The following is a 19,926-nucleotide window of genomic DNA, read 5'->3' as shown; positions in this document are numbered from 1 at the left end:
AGTTCCTAGGCTAATGTTATCATAAAAATGTAACTATTTATGATAATAAATTACATATCTCATAAGGCCTTATTTTGCGGCCTAGTTTTACCCTAATACAGTCACCTTAGCTCATGGTTTACAGGCCACAAGTAAGTACAGGCCTGCAAGTAGGGTTGCAAAATTCTGGTAACAGATTTCCTGCATATTCCCTCCTGATTCCAACAATCTTCCAACCGGGATTCCTGGAAAACCTGGTAATTTTGGGAAAGTTACCAGAATTTTGCAACCCTACCTGCAAGTCACATTATGCTGGCTTGGAAAGTGCTGTGGATTTTCCTATCAGAATCCAGCCAAAGTTAGGTTAACCAACAATTTTTACTCACCCGCAACCTGCATTCAGATTGAGAACTTTATGAGGAGACTACTTAAACCATTGAAAATTGAACAACCATTTCAGTAAAGGGTGCAAAAAATGCAACTGATTGCATTAGTTTAGAAAAATATGTTATTTATCTTTGCATAAGATTACTCGATCAATCTACATTAAAGATAAATCACAGATATTCAAAACAATTCGAGAAAATCAACCTGCATTAGAGCATGCTGGGAAATATTTTTATTATAATGATTATAGTTCAAATTTGTATTTTAGGGTACGCCCACAGTGACAAAGCCATTAGTGTCACGTTCCTGACCTGTTTTCCTTTGTCTTGTATTTATTTTAGTTGGTCAGGGCGTGAGTTGGGTGGGTTGGTCTATGGTTGATTTTCTATGTTAGGATTTGGTGTTCGGCCTGGTATGATTCTCAATCAGAGACAGCTGTAAATCGTTGTCCCTGATTGAGAATCATACTTAGGCAGCCTGTGTTTCACTTGTGTTTGGTGGGTGTTTGTTCCTGTGACTGTGTTTGGGCCACACAGGACTGTTTCGGGTTTGTCACGTTTGTTGGTTTTGTATTTTGAAGTGTTTTGTTGATTTTTCATTAAATAATGAACACTAACTACTCTGCATCTTGGTCCGATCCATGCTCCTCCTCGTCTGAGGAGGAGAACGACTACGACAGCCGTTACAATTAGTTCCTTTTAAGTGGCAAAAATACATCATTATACCAAGACGGTACACAAAATACAGTACGTTTGTATTCTAAAAAACAAACAGAAAAATAGCCTCACAGTAGAGTGGGATGATTGTATATTTTATATTCAAAATATAGGGTACAAAAATGTACCATTATACATGGTTATCTGCACATATACCCTAAAAGGTACTGAACAGTACCATGTAAGATTATGTGTACCTCTAAATGTACATTATGTGTATTTGGATATTTTTTTACCCCAGGGAACAATTTGTACCCTATCCGTACCCATAATTTTGTTGCTTTTTTGTTGCTTTTCCATAATTTTTTACAAAAATCTATAAGGTTTTACCACTATGTTACAGAGCTGTGGATTCAGGAGGTGTTAATAGACTACTTAAAGGGATAGTTCTCCCAAAATGTTTGCCAGCATTTTCATGTCATAAAGACCAGGGACGCAATTAGCAGGACGCAACGTTTTGGAACGTTCAGATAGAAATAGGCTATGTAGAACAAACATGCCTCCAACATGTAGAATAAGGAATCACGTATTCATGGCATTTCTATCTGCAACATTCGAGAATGTTTGGCAACTGAACATGGCCCAGCTGGCCATGTTCCACTTCATGATTGGTTACTCTCCCTTTAATTAATAAAACAGATGAGAGAAAGGGGGTTAAATGTCTAGCACACTGTAGCGCAGCCCTCAGTATGTCTGCTTAGAACAGCCCCTTGTAGAATGCATACAAAAAACAATATGATCCATGCAGAGTTTCAGATTCACAACAATGTCCATTCCTGACGGAAAAAAAGCTGAGAAGGACAGAGAAAAAAGCTTCAAGGCTTCAAAGTGACACAGCATCAGGTGATTTTATTGATTATGTTTCACATCATAACTTTTAAGAAGTATCAGTGCTGTAGAATAACATATTATTCAGCCCTGTGTAGTCTAGTGATTACAGTAATTTTCTCCAGGTAGAAGTTTGAGTTTATTAACATCGAAGACAGTGACTTGGAGAAGAAGGCGGCAAAGCAGAACCAAGGCAATTAAGTGGAGCAGCTATATAGAGTGATGGGAACTCCAGCTAAGATATGCTTAGTCTGATCCCCATAAAGAATCACATTAAAACAGTTAAAAACACCAAGCCTGGTCCCGAATCTGTTTGTGCTGTCAGGCCATGACAACAATCATATCGTTGGCTATAAAGCACAAACAGATCTGGGATCAGGCTAGAAAACATTCCTCCTTGCTTTCAGTTCCAACACACAAGCACCATCACCTAGGTCCATCACCTAGGAATCCATGCCAATAGCTCACACTGTGATTTAAGGTCAACATTTGAAGGTGAACATGAACTGTAGCCTACTGTGGATGAAGTCACTGTATTGTGTGCCTGCAACTTCTCGAGTTGGCTTGAAAAACCACCAACATCAATCAATCAAAGGGAAAATCTTAATCGCCAACATTCGGTTTGGGTTGGGCAACATTGGACAAATGTTTCAACACCGTTTTGGGTTGCCAGGCGCCTGATCTGTCATGATTAGGAGTTGGGCCTAAGTTTAGAAAGGCTAAGGCTATTAGTCAGACGGACCACTTCTAGTGTTCAGTCCCACAGCATCCTGAATGAGTTGCTGGACCAGGATGTCATGGTTACCATCACATAACAAGGAAGTGGTGGCAGAGTGGTGGGTGGATGCAAGGGTAGACATTCCGTATTGAAGTCCCACCGTATTTAGTGGCTCTGACGCAAGACCACCCATTGTTGACATGCCCCTCTTAAAATGAGCCCAGCAGCAGGAGACATTGTGCGATAAGATGTGGGAGGCCGCTCTTGTAAAGGGCCATCCTTGTAAAAGACTGGAGATTGTGTTAAGTCTGGTGGACAAGAGATCTATCATACAGTTTGACTGTGACTGTAGATGGGAAAAGAGAGGGAGAGAGAGGGGCATTGCGTCTCGCTCTTTAGTCATTAGCCATGTCGTAGGCAGGGGTCCCAAATGGCACCCTATTCCTATTATAGTGCACTACATTTGATCAGAGCCCTATGGGCCCTGGTCAAAAGTAGTGCACTATATAGGGAATAGGGTGCCATTTGAGACGCAGCCCATCTGGGCTGACGTATGGCCTCTGGGTCTTTTGTGACATTCACTGCCTCACTTCATTTGCATTGCAGAGAGCAGGGAGATACACATATCATGGCCTACTGCAGGGATGTGGCCTGTAGGATCGATTTAAAATGGGCTCTCTTAAGCTTACTCTGAGAGTTGCAGACAGAAATGGTACAACAATCACAACAGGAAGGTAGCGTCTTGCAAAGCTCATACCCTAATGAAGACACTAACACAGTCCTCAAACTGTCAAAGCTAATTAGCAGCATTCAAACATAGTTAGTGGGTTTTCAACATTGCAGACAGACATGGTACAACAACTGTATAGAGATGCTTGAGATATCCTCAGACTTAGAGTACAGTAGATTGACATTGTTGATTCAAGACAAGTTGAACTGAGTGCCTCAATGTATGGTCTGTGAACAACGATGCTGTTCATTGTGACAATTTCAAGAAAGGAAAAAGTCTGGTTAACCATTTCCTCTTGTCAACAGGATCCTTTCACCTTCACTACTTCCAAGCCTCCATATACAGTTTGCTCCGTGTAAACATATTGCGAGCTCTACATATAATCAAAAATAGTATGTCTTTACACTATGTATACAGAGTGGACAGCTAATCGGCTAAGCCCGTGATTTGTAGTATCCAGTCTAATAGCTATTTTGATAGGTGCAATGGAATGTAGGGAGGATTTCTACTCTTATTTACAATTTAGGAGACACTGATTATGGGACGGCTACATCAAGCTTCAAGTTAATGCACTCTAGTTGTCATTGTTTATGTCAATGGCACAATGCTGTTTGAAAGGCAACTGGTGTGACAAGCTGGCCTGGTTCCAGATCTGTTTGTGCTCGCTTGCCAATGACCATAGGAGTCAGCAAGACAGCACAAACTGATCTGGGACCAGTCTAGTGAGGAGCAAGTGCAGGGCTGAAGAATCAACAGTATTACTTTGATCACGACCGGTGGCGGTCAAGGAACACAATTACACAATGTCAAGTAGTACAAAAAAATCAGGAGATAACAACATTCCCAGTAGAAAAGTCAAGGATTACAAAGACGATTATTGTGACAAAACGCAGAGACAAACAACACCATGTTGGGTGTTACTTCAGTCTGAAGAGCTACATGTTCAATGTTGTTTTTCGTAGCGTTAGTGTTGGTCTAGCTATAGCAAAAAGCCGGAAAAATATTTCCTTCGTGTGCACTTCTACCCCATGCTAGAATGGAGGTGTTTTATCGAGAGCATTTAGAAACATTGCTTGTTATTGATACATACATACAAATGTCAAAAGTACCACAAGTACATGAACATACATTGCATGACAAAGTACACCCTTGGCATGTACTGTATTCTAAGAGGTAAAGGTAAAACTTTACAGTGGAATCATACCAAAGGACTAACTGGAGTATCATAAACAGAGGATAATGACTCAATATACCAAAGGACTAACTGGAGTATCATAAACAGAGGATAATGACTCAATAACTTTCTGTACTTGCTAATAGTAATAGTTAATGTACTTGACTCAGTACACAATAGGATACCTGACTCAATCAAACTCTGACAACCAGGTATCCAAAACAAGTGAAAAACAAAATTCTTCAACTTCATTGACATTAGAAATCCAATATAGTTCAGTTTCCTAATGTCTGACTACACATATAATTTTGTCCAAGACAATGCAGCACATCAACAATAATGTCTATTTATCTTAACCCCGGAAACCTGGATACCCAGTTGGATTGAATAGGGCCTATGGGCATTTTTTCTGTGGCCTTTTATTAGAGATTTTTTTTTACTATATACTATTTCTGCAATGTCAAGTATAACCGAGGTATAACTTCAGTGGAGCGGGAAAGGAACTCAGTGGCCAACTGCTGAGGAGTACAATGACACTGAGCCAGGGGCATATTCATTAGTACAAACGGGAAACGAAAACAGTTGTTTCTTTGTTTGGTTTCTAGTTTCCCGTTTGGTTTCTAGTGAATAAGGCCCTGAATAGTTATTTTCATTAATGTCCCGCACATAGTATCTGAGAAGACACTGATTGGGACCAGCTCTTTTTTGTCAATTCCAAATGAACCCTATTGGATCAGACTCAGACTAAATCAGTAAAGTGAAAAACAGAGCAATATTCAGTGTGGACTCCAGGCTACTGTATAGTACGGCTGTGCAAAGGAAAGTAGAGAACCACAGAAATCAAAGTCACAAAGTCACAATCACAACAGAAGAAAGGTAGCTCACACCCTGAATGAAGACACTAACACAGTGCCCAAATTGTCAAAGCTAATTAGCAGCATTCAAACATGTTCAGTAGTGGGTTTTCAGTAACACTTCGTTTTACAGTCACTGTTTACCAGTTTACCAGGTAGTTACCTAGAAAGTACTTGTTTAAATGGTCATTATCTAATAATTGCATAGTAATCACATGATATTCATTGACACACGTGTCTCTATGTACCATTTGGTAACAGTCAATTACCAATAGTGTTGAATTCTTTGAGGTGAGTACCAGACAATATCCATTGTTACTACCACATCGTTTTTAAGTAAATACCATGTAAACACCATCTGAAAATGGGTTGTAAAAAAAGCATAATCATTTTTCTTCTGTTTTGACATGTTATTATACCTTATTACATATAGTTTAAGACCACAACGCAGGCAAAGAAGGAAAAAAGGGATTTTGCCTTTTTTTTTTGTCAGTTCTGTCTCCCCGTGAAGAATGCTCAAAAACAAACGGGGGCTCATGACGAAATAATCTTATACAGTGCATTATATATTTTTGCAGTTCATACAATATGTGTTAACGGAGCCCTGTATAATGACTTCATATGGATGAGGTGGGCTGTCTTAGAGTAGCTAATGAAAGAGGACACAAAATGTCAGTCTACAGCATGTGGGGAAAACCATAGTACATTTCTTCCTCTCTTGCTCCAATCAAGTTCCACCATATTTGTTTCTACTTCCAGGTGGGCTTGATGGTCCTACATGACGTAGTGGATTGGACAGATTTTTCGGAGAAGCTGCTGCTCTTGCGTGAGCGCTCGCGGGTGGGTGGCGATGGGGGGGTGTCGCTACGCTGGGTGCTCGCTCGGCTTGATGCCCTGACGCTCTGCACCCTCTGCAGACCACCCCCTTGGGCCTTCTCCTTCTCCTCCCTCTGGGGTGAATGCTGCCCCCCTTTGGCAGGAGATGTGGTTGTGGCAGCGGCTGGAGGCCGAGCGGGTGCTTGACTCTGGGAGCTGCTCCGGGATAGGAGAGAGGGGCTCCTGGAGGGGGTCGGGGGGTTGGAGAGGGTTGGAGCGAGTTCCTTCTTGGTGGTCCGAGAGGAGGAGGCCACAGTGTTGCGTGCCCAGCCAGGCAGGGTGGCAGATGGGGTTTTGGAGCTGTGGGTAGCGCTAGCCTCAGAGGGTGTCCTAACCTGACCTTGGGCCTGAGCAGCCAGGGCTCTCATGGTGGAGCGGCACATCTTCTCCTCCGGCGGTGGCTTGGGCAGGTTCCTCAGCGGCTTGGCGCTGGGCTTGCGGAAGGAGGGCTTTCGTGGGTTGAGGTCACGTTCCCAGCCAGAGAGGCCAGCGTTCCCCTGGGATTTGGTCTCCTCTGGGGGCAAGCTGAAGTGGCGGGCGGGCCTACCAGTCTTCTCACCCCGCTCCCTGGCTGGGGTGCTCTTGTCGATGAGCGGCTGCCTGGCACCCTCATGGCCCCCGGCGGGTCTCTCCACCCGCCTGACGTTGCTGCCAGTCCGGCTGAGTTTGGTGATGGGCACCACCTTCCGCATGCCCTGGTTCTCAGTGGTGGTCAACATCCTGACGCCGCGACCCACTTTGCTGTTTTTGGAAACTTTTGACACATTCTTGGTCTTGGCGTGTGTTGGTTTAGGGCTATATGTCTGTACAGCTTTCTCGCCCACCTGCCTAGCCTCCGCCGTGTCCCAGCTATCTGTGTCTCCCTCTTCCGTGGTGACGAGGGAGCCCACGGATGGGGCACGTTCGTCTGTGGACGCCGACAGCTCATTTGTGGGGGCAGAGACGGACTGATCGTTTTTGGATGTGGAATCAACGTTGGAGTTGGAGGATAGTGAGCTGGGGTCTCGAAGGTTCCCCTGGATGTTGTTGCAGTCAGTGTTTTTTACATCGGGGACCAATCCTTCCCTCATTAGAGGCGAGCTTTCGATCTCAGAGTAGTCAAGCGCTACGGAGCAGTCCGTTTCTGTGCAGTCTAAGATGTAGAACACCGGTTTCTTATTGGATACGGAGGGGTCAAGAGGGAGGGGCATATCGCAGGTGGTTGAGGAGACGGTGCTGCTGTCCTCCTCTTCCTCCTTCTGAAGCGAGCACACCACAAACTGTGAGGACGGAATTTTACCTTCCCACGCAACTTCCAAACTCTTTGGACAAGGAGGAGGGGTATCCAAAACGAGTGCCTTTGGAGATTCCTTCTCCATTTCCAAGTCCGTCACCACCACGTCTTTGTGGTCAACAAAGTGCATGTGATTTGTGTTATTGTTCGGACTGGGGAGGTCAAACTGTTGAATTCCCGGGACTAGCGTGTGTCTCTCCACGCTGACGTTCATGTGTGCCGTGACGCTCGCTCCGGGGTTGGGCGTCTTCTGAAAGACGTTACGGTTCTGACATGAGCGAGGCAGATAGCTCCCCTCGGACACGGTCGTGTAGTTGTTATTATTGTTATACAGTTCCTCGTTGACATTAAAGCCCGTGGAAGAGTACATGGCCAAGGGGCTGATGGGCTCCGTCTCAGCCCGGTGTGACGTGGCCAGCACTTGCTGCCCATTCTCCAGCTTGTGGTTGTCATCCTGGGACACAAGCCAGGGTGCGGTTCGCCGATGGAGGGTGCGGCCGGAGCGCGGCAGGCTGTTGAACTTGTTGGCATAGTCCACTGGCAATGCCGTGCCACTGCCGAACAGCTCCAGGTAGTCGTGAAGATCGCGGTCGGCCATGGCGGCCACGGTGTGGCGGTGGCGACGGGCGCTGGCTGAACGACCCAGGGGGCTGTGGGGACGCTGCTGGAGGAATTCCAGGAAGCCCTCCTTGGTGAGCATATCCACGTCGTTCTCGCTGCTGCTGCGGCCGAAGCCGCCATTACCGGCGTCAGCCGCCTGCTGCTGGTCGGTATTCCAGGCAGAGCGCTTCTCCTCCAGCTCTCTGAGACGCCGCTGCCTGGCCACCTCCTTATGCTCCCGCTCCAGGTTATCCTGACAGAGACAGCGAAAGGACGGGCTAATAAATAACATATTGTGTACAGTGCCTTCGGAAAGTATTCAGACCCCTTGACTTTATCCACATTTTGTCATATGTTTACATACACCTACATCAGTATGTCCTTTTGAAGAGTTTATTAGTTTTGTTACTTCAGGAAATGCAGTGCAGGTTAATGTGAGTGTGCATTTGTAGGTTAGATAGAGAATGTGAGTTACATTACTTATCTGAAACTTCATAGTAGAGACTTAAAAGATTTGAATTTAAATATTTAAAGAAAACCCCTCTCACCTTGACAGCCTTTTTGAACTTGAGACAGAAGTCCTGGAAGATGCGGAAGCACTCATCCAGCATGAAGGTGTCCTTGTCTTCACAGAAGAAGTCAATAAGCGCATTACCCTCCTTCCGCAGGTCCAGCCTACACCTCTTCAGGTCCTGGAGTGTCCTTGTGGAGCACTGTTGGGGATGGCAGACAACGGATGACAGACACAGATTAGATATAAAATAATTATAACATATTATTACCATCAAAATATACCAAAAACAGGGGGCTTGGTGATACAGTATATCAGGGATGTAGGATATTGGCCAATATTTTGTTATGCTTATTGGGTGTTCTTCCAATTGAGACCATAGTGGTAAGTTATCTGATATACATTTCTTTGTTACAGTCACCCTATGATACGCTTTTGTACCACAACTGGCTAAGGATGCCTTCACTGTGTGCCGCCCTCATGCACCGTAATCAGCATTCACAGAGCAGAATTGCCAAATTTAGATTCTGACTGAATGTTCTGCCACCTGCAGGAAGGGGTCCAGCTGCTCCAGGAGCTCCGGGTCACTCTGGACCTTCTCCTCCAGGGATCTGGTCCTGACGTAGAGAGACGAGAACTCCAACTCAATGTTTTCCACTGATATTCTGCGGGGATATGCAAATCATCCAAAGGCTGTTAAAATACATTGTGTGGCTCAGTTGGTAGAGCGTGGCGCTCGCAACATCAGGGTTGTGTGTTTGATTCCTGCTGGGACCACCCGTAAAATAGATGAAAGTGTATTTTAAATGGCGTATATTATATATATTATAATGAATGTGAATAGTTTAAGATTCTGGAACTGTGTGGACTGCTGTAGCAGATGGCTATGTTAGCATTGTAAAATGTGACCGCTTCCTGAGACTTGAAGTACTGCTGACCTTGAACACAGAAATGCCTTGGCTTGTACCAATCAGTGGTATTGATGGTGCTTTAGAAATTGCTATGTTGTTGGGAACACTGGTTCACCGTGGCAGAAATGGACCATGTTACACTGTAATGGCACTTTAATTCAAAGACCTATCTACAGTGCATTCGATAAAGGTGAAGGCACGACAGTCAGAGAAGGCTGGAAGTAAGGATGATGTGTTAGCATATCCACAGCGGAGCGTTATCTGTTGGCACACCAGGAGAGAGGGAGAGCTGAACTGTAGCATGCAGAGGTCACCTTGTAAAAGATCTTGACAGCCACAGGGAAGATGATGCATCCTAAACAGTGCAGTCTACTCCCAACGCCATTGGGAGCTCAAATTCATTTGAAATTCAACTTAGTAGGGATCTGTGATTTCATTCAATGCTGCTGTTATTCTAGCCAATTACCAACTTCTTCATTTGATTGCATTTAAACTATGAGTATGTATTGTACCATATATTGTTTTCTATGTCATTAAAGCTGCAGTCTGCGATTCATAAAACAACAAAGTGGGCACCTCGCCACTTGGTAAACAGCTGAGGTATGCGGCTGGAGAAATGTAACCAGACTTAAAGCTGCACTCTTATTAAAGCAGCGGTCTGCAGTTCAGAAAAACTACAAACAGGTCACGCCGCCACCTGTTTAGGTAAACAGCTAAGGGATGTGGGTGGGGCTGCAGAAATGTTACCAGACTGCATCTTTAAGCACAAATCATCCTCCAGTAGTAGTCATATAAAGGCAACATATACAGATAGGGCTAATGGAGGGAAATAATCGTGCTAATGCTCTCTAAGAGCAGTGGCTGAAGCAAGAACCTATAGGCTACACATAGCATTCCAGGAACGGTGTTAGTGATATTGATTGTGAAAAGAGCCCAATAAAAGTCCTTATACAGTATAGGGCATTCATAGATAACGGGTGTGGAATTGACTGGGCGTCTTCTAGGTGAACTAGTTCTAAAACTCCTGTCAAAGGAAAGCAGTGCAAATGCTGCGTTCTCGACGTCAGAGTGTTTTGAAACAAAACTTACAAACTCTGAGCATTAAGTTGTATGTATTCACGTGCTTTGAAGTCATTGAAAATGGCAATTGTCTAACTAGGTATGTCAACCATAAACTACAGTTATTATGGTCACAAACAAATTACAGTGTTCAAAAACGGTATAAACAAACTCAGCAAAAAAAGAAGTGCCCCTTTTTCAGGACCCTGTCTTTCAAAGATAATTCGTAAAAATCCAAATAACTTTACAGATCTTCATTGTAAAGGGTTTAAACACTGTTTCCCATGCTTGTTCAATGAACCATAAACAATTAATGAACATGCACCTGTGGAACAGTCATTAAGACACTAACAGCTTACAGACGGTAGGCAATTAAGGTCACAGTTATGAAAACTTAGGACACTAAAGAGGCCTTTCTACTGACTCTGAAAAGCACAAAAAGAAAGATGCCCAGTGTCCCTGCTCATCTGTGTGAACGGGCCTTAGGCATGCTGCAAGGAGGCATGAGGACTGCAGATGTGGCCAGGGCAATACATTGTCATGTCCGTACTGTGAGACGCCTAAGACAGCGCTACAGGGAGACGGACAGCTGATCGTCCTCGCAGTGGCAGACCACGTGTAACAACACCTGCACAGGATCGGTACATCCGAACATCACACCTGCGGGACAGTTACAGGATGGCAACAACAACTGCCCGAGTTACACCAGGAGAGAGAGTGGCTGGACTGAGGGCTTGTAGGCTTGTTGTAAGGCAGGTCCTCATCAGACATCACCGGCAACGTTGCCTATGGGCATAAACCCACCGTCGCTGGACCAGACAGGACTGGCAAAAAGCGCTCTTCACTGATGAGTCACGGTTTTGTCTCACCAGGGGTGATGGTCAGATTTGCGTTTATCTTCGAAGGAATGAGCGTTACACCGAGGCCTGTATTCTGGAGTGGGATCAATTTGGAGGTGGAGGGTCTGGGGTGGTGTGTCACAGCATCATCGGACTGAGCTTGTTGTCATTGAAGACATCCTCCTTCCTCATGTGGTACCCTTCCTGCAGGCTCATCCTGACATGACCCTCCAGCATGACAATGCCACCAGCCATACTGCTCGTTCTGTGCGTGATTTCCTGCAAGACAGGAATGTCAGTGTTCTGCCATGGCCAGCGAAGGGCCCGGATCGCAATCCCATTGAGCACGTCTGGGACCTGTTGGATCGAAGGGTGAGGGCTAGGGCCATTCCCCCAAGAAATATCCGGGAACTTGCTGGTGTCTTGGTGGACGAGTGGGGTAACATATCACAGCAAGAACTGGCAAATCTAGTGCAGTCCATGAGGAGGAGATGTAATGCAGTACTTAATGCAGCTGGTGGCCACACCAGATACTGAATGTTACTTTTGATTTTGACCGCCCCCCCTTTGTTCAGGGACACATTATTCCATTTCTGTTAGTCACATGTCTGTGGAACTGGTTCAGTTTCTGTCTCAGTTGCTGAATGTTGTTATGTTCATACAAATATTTACACATGTTAAGTTTGCTGAAAATAAACTCAGTTGACAGTGAGAGGACGTTTCTTTTTTTGCTGAGTTTAGATTGATTTTGATGAATAATGTATTGTTGTTGCATTTAACTGCTGAAAATGCTGTCTTCTAAGTAATTTCCTGAATAGGTGACGTAGTAGTTGCGGCACATATTTGACACCTGAGTGTGCTACTTTACGGAAATTATGAGTCGGAGGCTTTTTCCCAGTTTGCAAGTTTCCGACATCATGAAGACCGCATAATGAAGGACTATTTACCTGGAAGCGCTCTGAATGCCCTGAAGTTTCTCAGGGAACTTCAGCAGCTTCTCGTCCTTCTTCTGTGCCTCCTGAGTAGATAGAAAAGGAATTATAATTAGCCTTGTATAATGCTTTATTACGTGTTATGTACACCCATATCCCACTTGTAATTTCCCATCTGAAAGCTTGAAAAAAGCTTGAAAATACATACAGATGGTGGAACTCAACTCCTTAACATCTGCAATCCTGCAATATTCAACATTTCTGTCATTTAGTCTCTGTTTACTCAAACATCAATGTCATGGAATATTTACGGGTGACAACTTCTCTGCCGACTAAAGGGCATCTGTGGAAAGCCTCTCCTTTTTCTGTGTCAAAAAAGACGTATTCACACATTCCAAATTCTAACAACCTGATTCAAACAAACTACTGAATTCTGACCCACTGGGCACACCGCTCTCATTTAAAGGTGGAGATGTTGGTAATATTTGGTTGAGATGTTGATTTATGAGAAACCTTTATTTACTCCCATCAAAAAGACAGCCAGAAGTTTGTTGAATTCCCAATGTGTCACTATGCTTTCAACCTTCTAAAAGCAAAAAAAAAAGTTAAAATGGGAATACAATGTCAGATATTTTGTATCCATACACTGAGTACAACAAACTTTAGGAATACCTTCAATAAGGGATCAAAACTTTCACCTGGATTCACCTGGTCAGTCTGTGACATTGAAAGGGCAGGTGTCCTTAATGCTTTGTATACTCAGTGTACAACAACTTCATGTGTTCTCACTGTGCTTCATCTAATAGCAAAACCAATGTATAGCTGTGAGCAACAACGAACAGGGTTTACAGGATGACAGAAAGGACACGAGATCAGTTGGATAGCAAAGCAAGCACTATATCATGTGACTATATTCATTTATGTGCAATCAGTGAAAGCATTACCATGTTTATCTTTCAATACCAAAAGTGAAGTTTTGTCTAGTGCTGTAGGTTGGTTACCTTTGAATGCAGCAGGTAATCATTCTTAAAGTCATTACTTAATGTATTGAGTTTATAAACCAACTGTAACGTCCTGACCAGAGTTCTTATGTGTTTTGCTTGTTTAGTGTTGGTCAGGACGTGAGCTGGGTGGGAATTCTATGTTGTGTGTCTAGTTTGTCTGTTTCTGTGTCCAGCCTAATATGGTTCTCAATCAGAGGCAGCTGTCAATCGTTGTCCCTGATTGAGAATCATATATAGGTGGCTTGTTTTGTGTTGGGGATTGTGGGTGGTTGTTTCTTGTCTCTGTGTTTTGTCTGCACCAGATAGGACTGTTTCGGTTTGCCACATTTTGTTGTTTTATATCGTTGTAAGTGTTCACTGTTTTCGTTTAATTAAACATGTTGAGCACTGGCTACGCTGCGTGTTGGTCCGATCCCTGCTACACTCTCTCTTCTAGTGAAGAGAGGGAAGGCTGCCGTTACACCAACTCTGGGGTCAATCTGACTAATGATTTATGTTAAGATTTGTGTTTATTGGTATATTGTGGTCATCTTTGAATTCTGGGGCTCCCGAGTGGAGCAGCAGTCTAAGGCGCTGCATCTCAGTACAAGAGGTGTCACTACAGTCCCTGGTTTGATTCCAGGCTGTCCAGCCATGATTGGGAGTCCCATAGGGCGGTGCACAATTGGCCCAGCGTCGTCCGGGGTAGGCCGTCATTGTAAATAAGAATTTGTTCTTAACTGACTTGCCAAGTTAAATAAAGGTTCATTTAAAAATGTGTCAATCTGTTTTTGTAAATGATTTAAATCTCAGTTGGTACACCCCACATTAGCATTCCAAAATACTTCAATACACTCTCGCAGCTGTAATACGCTGACTGCGCAAGCGGCAGGACCCAAATAAAATAGCCACTTTTCACTAAGTTCAGACTACATAAAAGGGCAACTACCTGTGATTATACAGATATACTAATCACAATACATCACATTGTTTGCCTGCATAATTTAAACCTAACACTCATTTGCATGAGACAAAGTCCACCTGATTGATAGTTATTGCTATAGTATCCTATGGTGCCACTGGTGCCAATGACATCTATAGTGCTACCGATTTGTCTGGTGCAACCATCTAAGGTTGCAGTGACTTTATATTCATATAAGATCTACATGACACATTTCATGGCCCCATGTCCATCGGTTCAGTTCTTATAGCCCTGGTGTGATATGGTGCAATCTAGTGGTGTACCGTGGCCTACTTTGAATCTATATCGAAAAGTCTTGAGTCAATCTGACTTAATAACGTGTTGCTGCATTCAAATATGGCTCCACTGTACCTATAGGTGTACTATAGCAAATAGGATAATGCTAAAAATACTTTTAAAAATAACATTTTTCATTTATTATATCGTTATATCTGACTTTTGTGTCTCGCCTGCCTGGTTGAAAAATGATTTTCATGTATGCGGGGCGCTGTCCTCAGATAATCGCATGATCTGTTTTCGCCGTAAAGCCTTTTTGAAATCTGACACAGCGGCTAGATTAACAAGAAGTTAAGCTTTATTATGATGTATTACACTTATATTTTCGTAAATGTTTAATATTGATATTCCTGTAGTTTGAATTTGGCGCTCTGCAATTTCACTGGATGCTGTCAAATCGATCCCGCTAAAGGGATTGGCGCGTGAAGGGATCACTAAGAGGTTAAAATCCTGGACGAGAGACCAAATGGATAGCTGTAGATAGATCAGCTCTCCAGTAGGATGTGCTGCCCAGCTTATAGTTCTTTTTCTGATAGTGGATATAACGTTGAAGATCTGATGTTGTTTCAAATGTACAAATTGAACAATGTTGAATTTGATAAAAGGTATTACTATGTTGAAAATCCTGTGGTTTAAATTTGACCCTCAAAACAACAGTTGATGACTTTTTGCAAATCCAATGTATTTTCCACCTAGATTCCATGTCTCTATACGTTGACAAATTACGTTGAAACAACATTGATTCAACCAGTTTGTGCCCAGTGGGGAGTGTCTGTACTCTGGTCGAATGGCAAAAGAATCCACAGGTCAGCACACTGACTCATAGTCCCAAACGGTGAAATTTCATTTTAAAGTGAGCATGACCAGCAGAAGAAACCTGAAGATATTCCTGCACACTGCTTGCTTTACAAAGGGATTCTCCACTAATCTGACTCTCTGTGTGTGTCTCCTCCAGTCTCCCCTACAGTGTGTATGTGTGTCTTCTCCTGTGTGTGTTGTGTGTGTGCATATCTGTTTGTCTCCTCCATTGTGTGGCTGTCTCCTCTAGTGTGGCTGTCTCCTCCAGTGTGTCTGTTTCCTCCAGTGTGTCTGTCTCCTCCAGTGTGTCTGTCTCCTCCAGTGTGTGTGTGTGTGTGTTTTACAGGAGGCTGCTGAGGGGAGGACGGCTTATAATAATGGCTGGAATGGAGTGAATGGAAACCATGTTTATCATGTTTGATGAGTTCGATACCGTTTAATTTATTCTGTTCCAGCCATTACTGTGAGCTCGTCCTACCCAATTAAGGTGCCATCAATATCCTGTGGTGTGTGTGCAAGTCCGTGTGTTTCCTCCAGTGTGTCTCCTTCAGTGTCTCCTCCCATCTCTCTCTGTCAGACTCACCAATGCCACAAAATGCAGCAGGTTCATGCCAGGTTTATTGGCCTTGGTGTCGGCCAGCGAGAGGAGCGATGACAGCTTGAAGCCCACGGCGTTGCCCGCGTAGCCACCCTGCGGGACAGGGAGGAGGATATACGAGCAGTGTCATAGTGGTGACATAAAAGCCATTATCCCACCTCAGCCATCGTCATATCAGACAGATAAGGAGTGAGTGAGAGATGGGGGGGAAAGAACGAGACAGATGTCACAGGTTGATGGAGAGAGAGAGAGAGACCGACTGAGGAAGTGAGAGGGTGAGTGAGTGATTGAGGAGAGAGAGAAAGAGAGGAAGAGAGAGTGAGGATAGCTAAATAGAAAGGGGTGGGGGGGGAGTGAGAGATAATGGCATCGTTGATTTACAGCGTTCATGATGTTTCCAGCCTGCAGGACCAGGTGGAGGATGGCGTGTAGTTCCTCACAAGTCATCAGCTCTACAGAGAGAGAGGAGAGAGGGGTCAATACAAACCCATAGCACACAGAGCATTCAGCAGCAACCGCCATCAGATCTGGGATTCAAATACTTTACCTGTGCCTAGTTGAGCTTGCCTGGCTTAATAATATAATAGAAAAGTTCCAAAACTGCAAACCCCGCCCATCTGGCCCTCCAGGCAGACTCAAGCAAACGCTCAAAGTATTTGGAAATACTTTTCAAGTATTTCAACCCAGGTCTGCCCCCCATCAAACACCATCTCTGTTTGGAATTAACTTCCACCATACACTCCACTACAACTCAAGCTAGCTTTCAACTGAGGTATACAACTGTATAGAGATGATGTCATAGTTCTAGCATGACTGTAGGCCTATTGATATTTCAAATACTGTACAATACAGCTAGCTACTCATTAGGAGTAATGTCGGCCCAGACCAAGAGTCTGGTTTCACTAGTAATCACAATCAGGAAGTAGCCTGTCTGTGACTTGACCTTTGTTTAAATAGCGAATGGACAACAGCATAACAAAATGCATCATATATGTACATGCACATCCTAGATCAAAAGCTATTCATGATGAGATGGAGTAAACACAAAAAACACCCACAAAATAACGACGGCTCATACCAACTTTTCCAACGTTGCATCAATGTGCAGAGCTGTGGTCGAGTGGATAACACTCCCGACACGTGTCACGTGAGGCTCTGCACTGGAGATCAGGGCTCAATCCCTTCTACCTGTGTTGTAAAGCCCCAAATTCACTGAGAGGTGAAAGTCTGTGTCAAGACGTTTTATGAATCATTCAAAAACCCTGCGTCATCCCCTAAAAGGCCTCACAATACAAATTGTACAGCCTGCACTCTCAAGACATGGTTAGCTCACTAAATGTATCAGGGCAATTAATTAGCTAAATTGGTGCTGCTCTTTAGGCACTACCAAGCTCATTTGAATGCATTAGCTACAGTAGCTGCATACCAACAAATCATGCATAGGCCCACTGCAATAAATGTCAACGACTTGCATATTTCAGAGCCCAAATTAGCAAAACAAGTTGCCTGAGGATCATATGATTGGTTTCAGACGCAGAGCTTAATGGGCACCCTACAGCATAATAACACTGACACACCGTGGCAACATCAGCACAGTCTGTTTTGTCCTTTGCAATCATTAACCATTAACCAAATGAGGTTTACTGTCCCTACCCCTGAAAAAATCTCCAGGTGCATCCATCCATGTCTCTATATATCTGTAAATACAGTATGTAGCTCAGTATCTTTCTATCTCTGTATCTCTGTATTTACATGTCTGTTCATTGCATGAAGCCCCATTTATGTCATTAACCTGAAAACCTCCTCTGCATGAACCAGGGTTTGGGACCAACATTATTTTTCAGTCGATTAGTTCTGAACAGAACCATTATTTATTTTGTTCCGTTCCACTGTTCTGACCAGAAAAATAAAGTTCTGAAGCGGTATGAACCCCCCAAAAAAGTACTGGTTTATATCGTTTCTTTCTGTTCCTTTGTAAAACTCTGAAATATGTTTCTTTACATTTAGCTCGACATTAAATTACTTCACCAATCAGTGCGGATAGAGAAACTTGCTGTGGAGCAGGTAAGCAATTTAATCTGTATTAGGTCCACAGAATTATACCTACGGAGCGGCTTCTATGGAGGAACTTTGAATGTCTTTGCACTTCCGAGTTGGTTTAACGTTGGACCAGAGCAAACGTTAGCGAGAATTAAAGACGCGTCTTACCTTATGTAGCTAATCAATCCAATGTGAAACATGATAACTATAGTATCCTTAACAAGCATTGAAAAAGTCTATCCATTCTTCTCTAATTAAACATCTCTCCCTAATTTTTGAATTACGCTTGTAATGTCGTCAGTAGGTTACAGTAACCTATGCTTCAGAGGGGAGGGGCATGTAGCCTACACATACACGCACACCCACTGGCAAAGATTTCCAGCTGGCAGGCAGACTCTGGAATACGTTTCTGAGTGACAGAATGAGGGCTTTGCATAGGCGCTTTGTTGCGATTTTTGTCGGACTGGAAGAAAATGCCCCGAACGTAAAATAATATTATTAACCGGTTCCCATGCTTTCAAAATAACAGTTCTGTTACGGAACAGTATAGATCACTTTTGTTTTTGGTTTGGGTTCTGTTCCTCAAATCATTTTGTTATTTTCCGGTTTTCTGTTCTGTTCCCTGAACCAGTTCCTTACCTGCATCTATCACTCATCTACTTTATAAATCTGTCCGAATACAGCACCAGCTCATATAACATGCACGCACCCGCACATACACTGGGTCCTTGTCACACCTCAGCGCCGTGACTCTTGGTCACCAGTCGACGATGTGTGGCAGCGCCAGTGGGTAGCGGTGGCCTCTGGCGGGGCAGTGGTGTGTCATCATCATTACCTTTTGTGGCCACGCGGATGACATCGATCTCATGGCTCATCACAGCGCAGGACTGAAAGAACTCCTTACGCAGGACCATGGCCTCGATGCGCAACTCAAACCTGGCAGGGGCGACAGAGAACAGGGGGTGTCAGAATCACTGGCACAGGGAACAGAAAAGTGCAATTTGCTATACAACTCCAGGCCCTCGATCTCGTGGGCCAGAGCACTGCTGGTTTTCATTCTCTTCTAATCTGGTACTGATTTACACTTGGCCTTGATCAATTAACTACCAGGGAGAAAAACAGCAGTAGCTTAGCCCTTGAAGGGAAATAGAATAGACCTTATGTACAGTACCATATACTGCACACCCTTTTATTTAATTGAAGTAAGTACTCAGTCAATTTCTCAAACCTGCATAGTTTATGCTATAGCATATAACCATGCATTTTCCTTTTGAGCAAATTAAATTGCAGAATGAACAGTTGTGGGTACTGGAAAATACTAGCAAGGTAGGTAGACTCATGGCTGATTTGATTGACAAGTGAATCATGATTTGATTGATTCATGCAGTAACAGGGATGGACTGAGTCCAGAAATTGTCTCTTTCATTTCTAACACGCCTGGCTAAGTTTTTCCTCGAGGCCCCCACACCCTGTGGCCAATCCGTTTCTGTGCTGTAATACCAATGAGTGCAGCTTACCGAGGCACCTGGATCAACAGGTACATGAAGGAGTCTGCCAGGGTCAGTTTGCTGGAGTCCCCTTTGAACGCCCTCAGTTTCTTTACCTATGGATGTGACAATAAACATATGAACATGTTCCTATGTGGCTCAGTTGGTAAAGCATGGCGCTTGCAAAGTCGGGCTGATGGGTTTCGATTTCCACTGGGGCCACCCATGTAAAAATGTATGCACACATGACTACCTGTAAGTCACTTTTGATGAAAGTGTAATAATATGATTAATATTATTTTGTGCTCCAATAAGTGCAATCCATAAGAAACGAACCTCAACAACACAAATTTACCTTAAAAATGTGATGAAGTA

At 43.8% G+C, this 19,926-nt stretch overlaps 1 protein-coding gene across 1 annotated transcript in view; it reads right to left on the bottom strand.

The window, feature by feature from the left end:
- Nucleotides 1-1,911: 1,911 nt before the first annotated feature.
- Nucleotides 1,912-19,926, bottom strand: part of LOC139566852 (FH2 domain-containing protein 1-like) — a 65,874-nt gene continuing 47,859 nt past the window's right edge. The window contains exons 5-12 of the mRNA XM_071388173.1: nt 19,582-19,667; nt 18,900-19,000; nt 16,406-16,476; nt 16,010-16,117; nt 12,403-12,473; nt 9,194-9,311; nt 8,684-8,848; nt 1,912-8,388 (exon numbers count right to left, since the gene is read on the bottom strand). Coding sequence (XP_071244274.1) covers nt 6,136-8,388; nt 8,684-8,848; nt 9,194-9,311; nt 12,403-12,473; nt 16,010-16,117; nt 16,406-16,476; nt 18,900-19,000; nt 19,582-19,667 — 2,973 coding nt within the window. The 3' untranslated portion in view covers nt 1,912-6,135. The remainder of the gene's footprint in view (nt 8,389-8,683; nt 8,849-9,193; nt 9,312-12,402; nt 12,474-16,009; nt 16,118-16,405; nt 16,477-18,899; nt 19,001-19,581; nt 19,668-19,926) is intronic.

The sequence above is a fragment of the Salvelinus alpinus genome, chromosome 39, assembly GCF_045679555.1.
Source record: "Salvelinus alpinus chromosome 39, SLU_Salpinus.1, whole genome shotgun sequence".
Taxonomy (NCBI): Eukaryota; Metazoa; Chordata; class Actinopteri; order Salmoniformes; family Salmonidae; genus Salvelinus; species Salvelinus alpinus.
The sequence above is the reverse complement of the archived record's forward strand: the minus strand, read 5'-3'. Positions and strand labels throughout refer to the sequence as shown.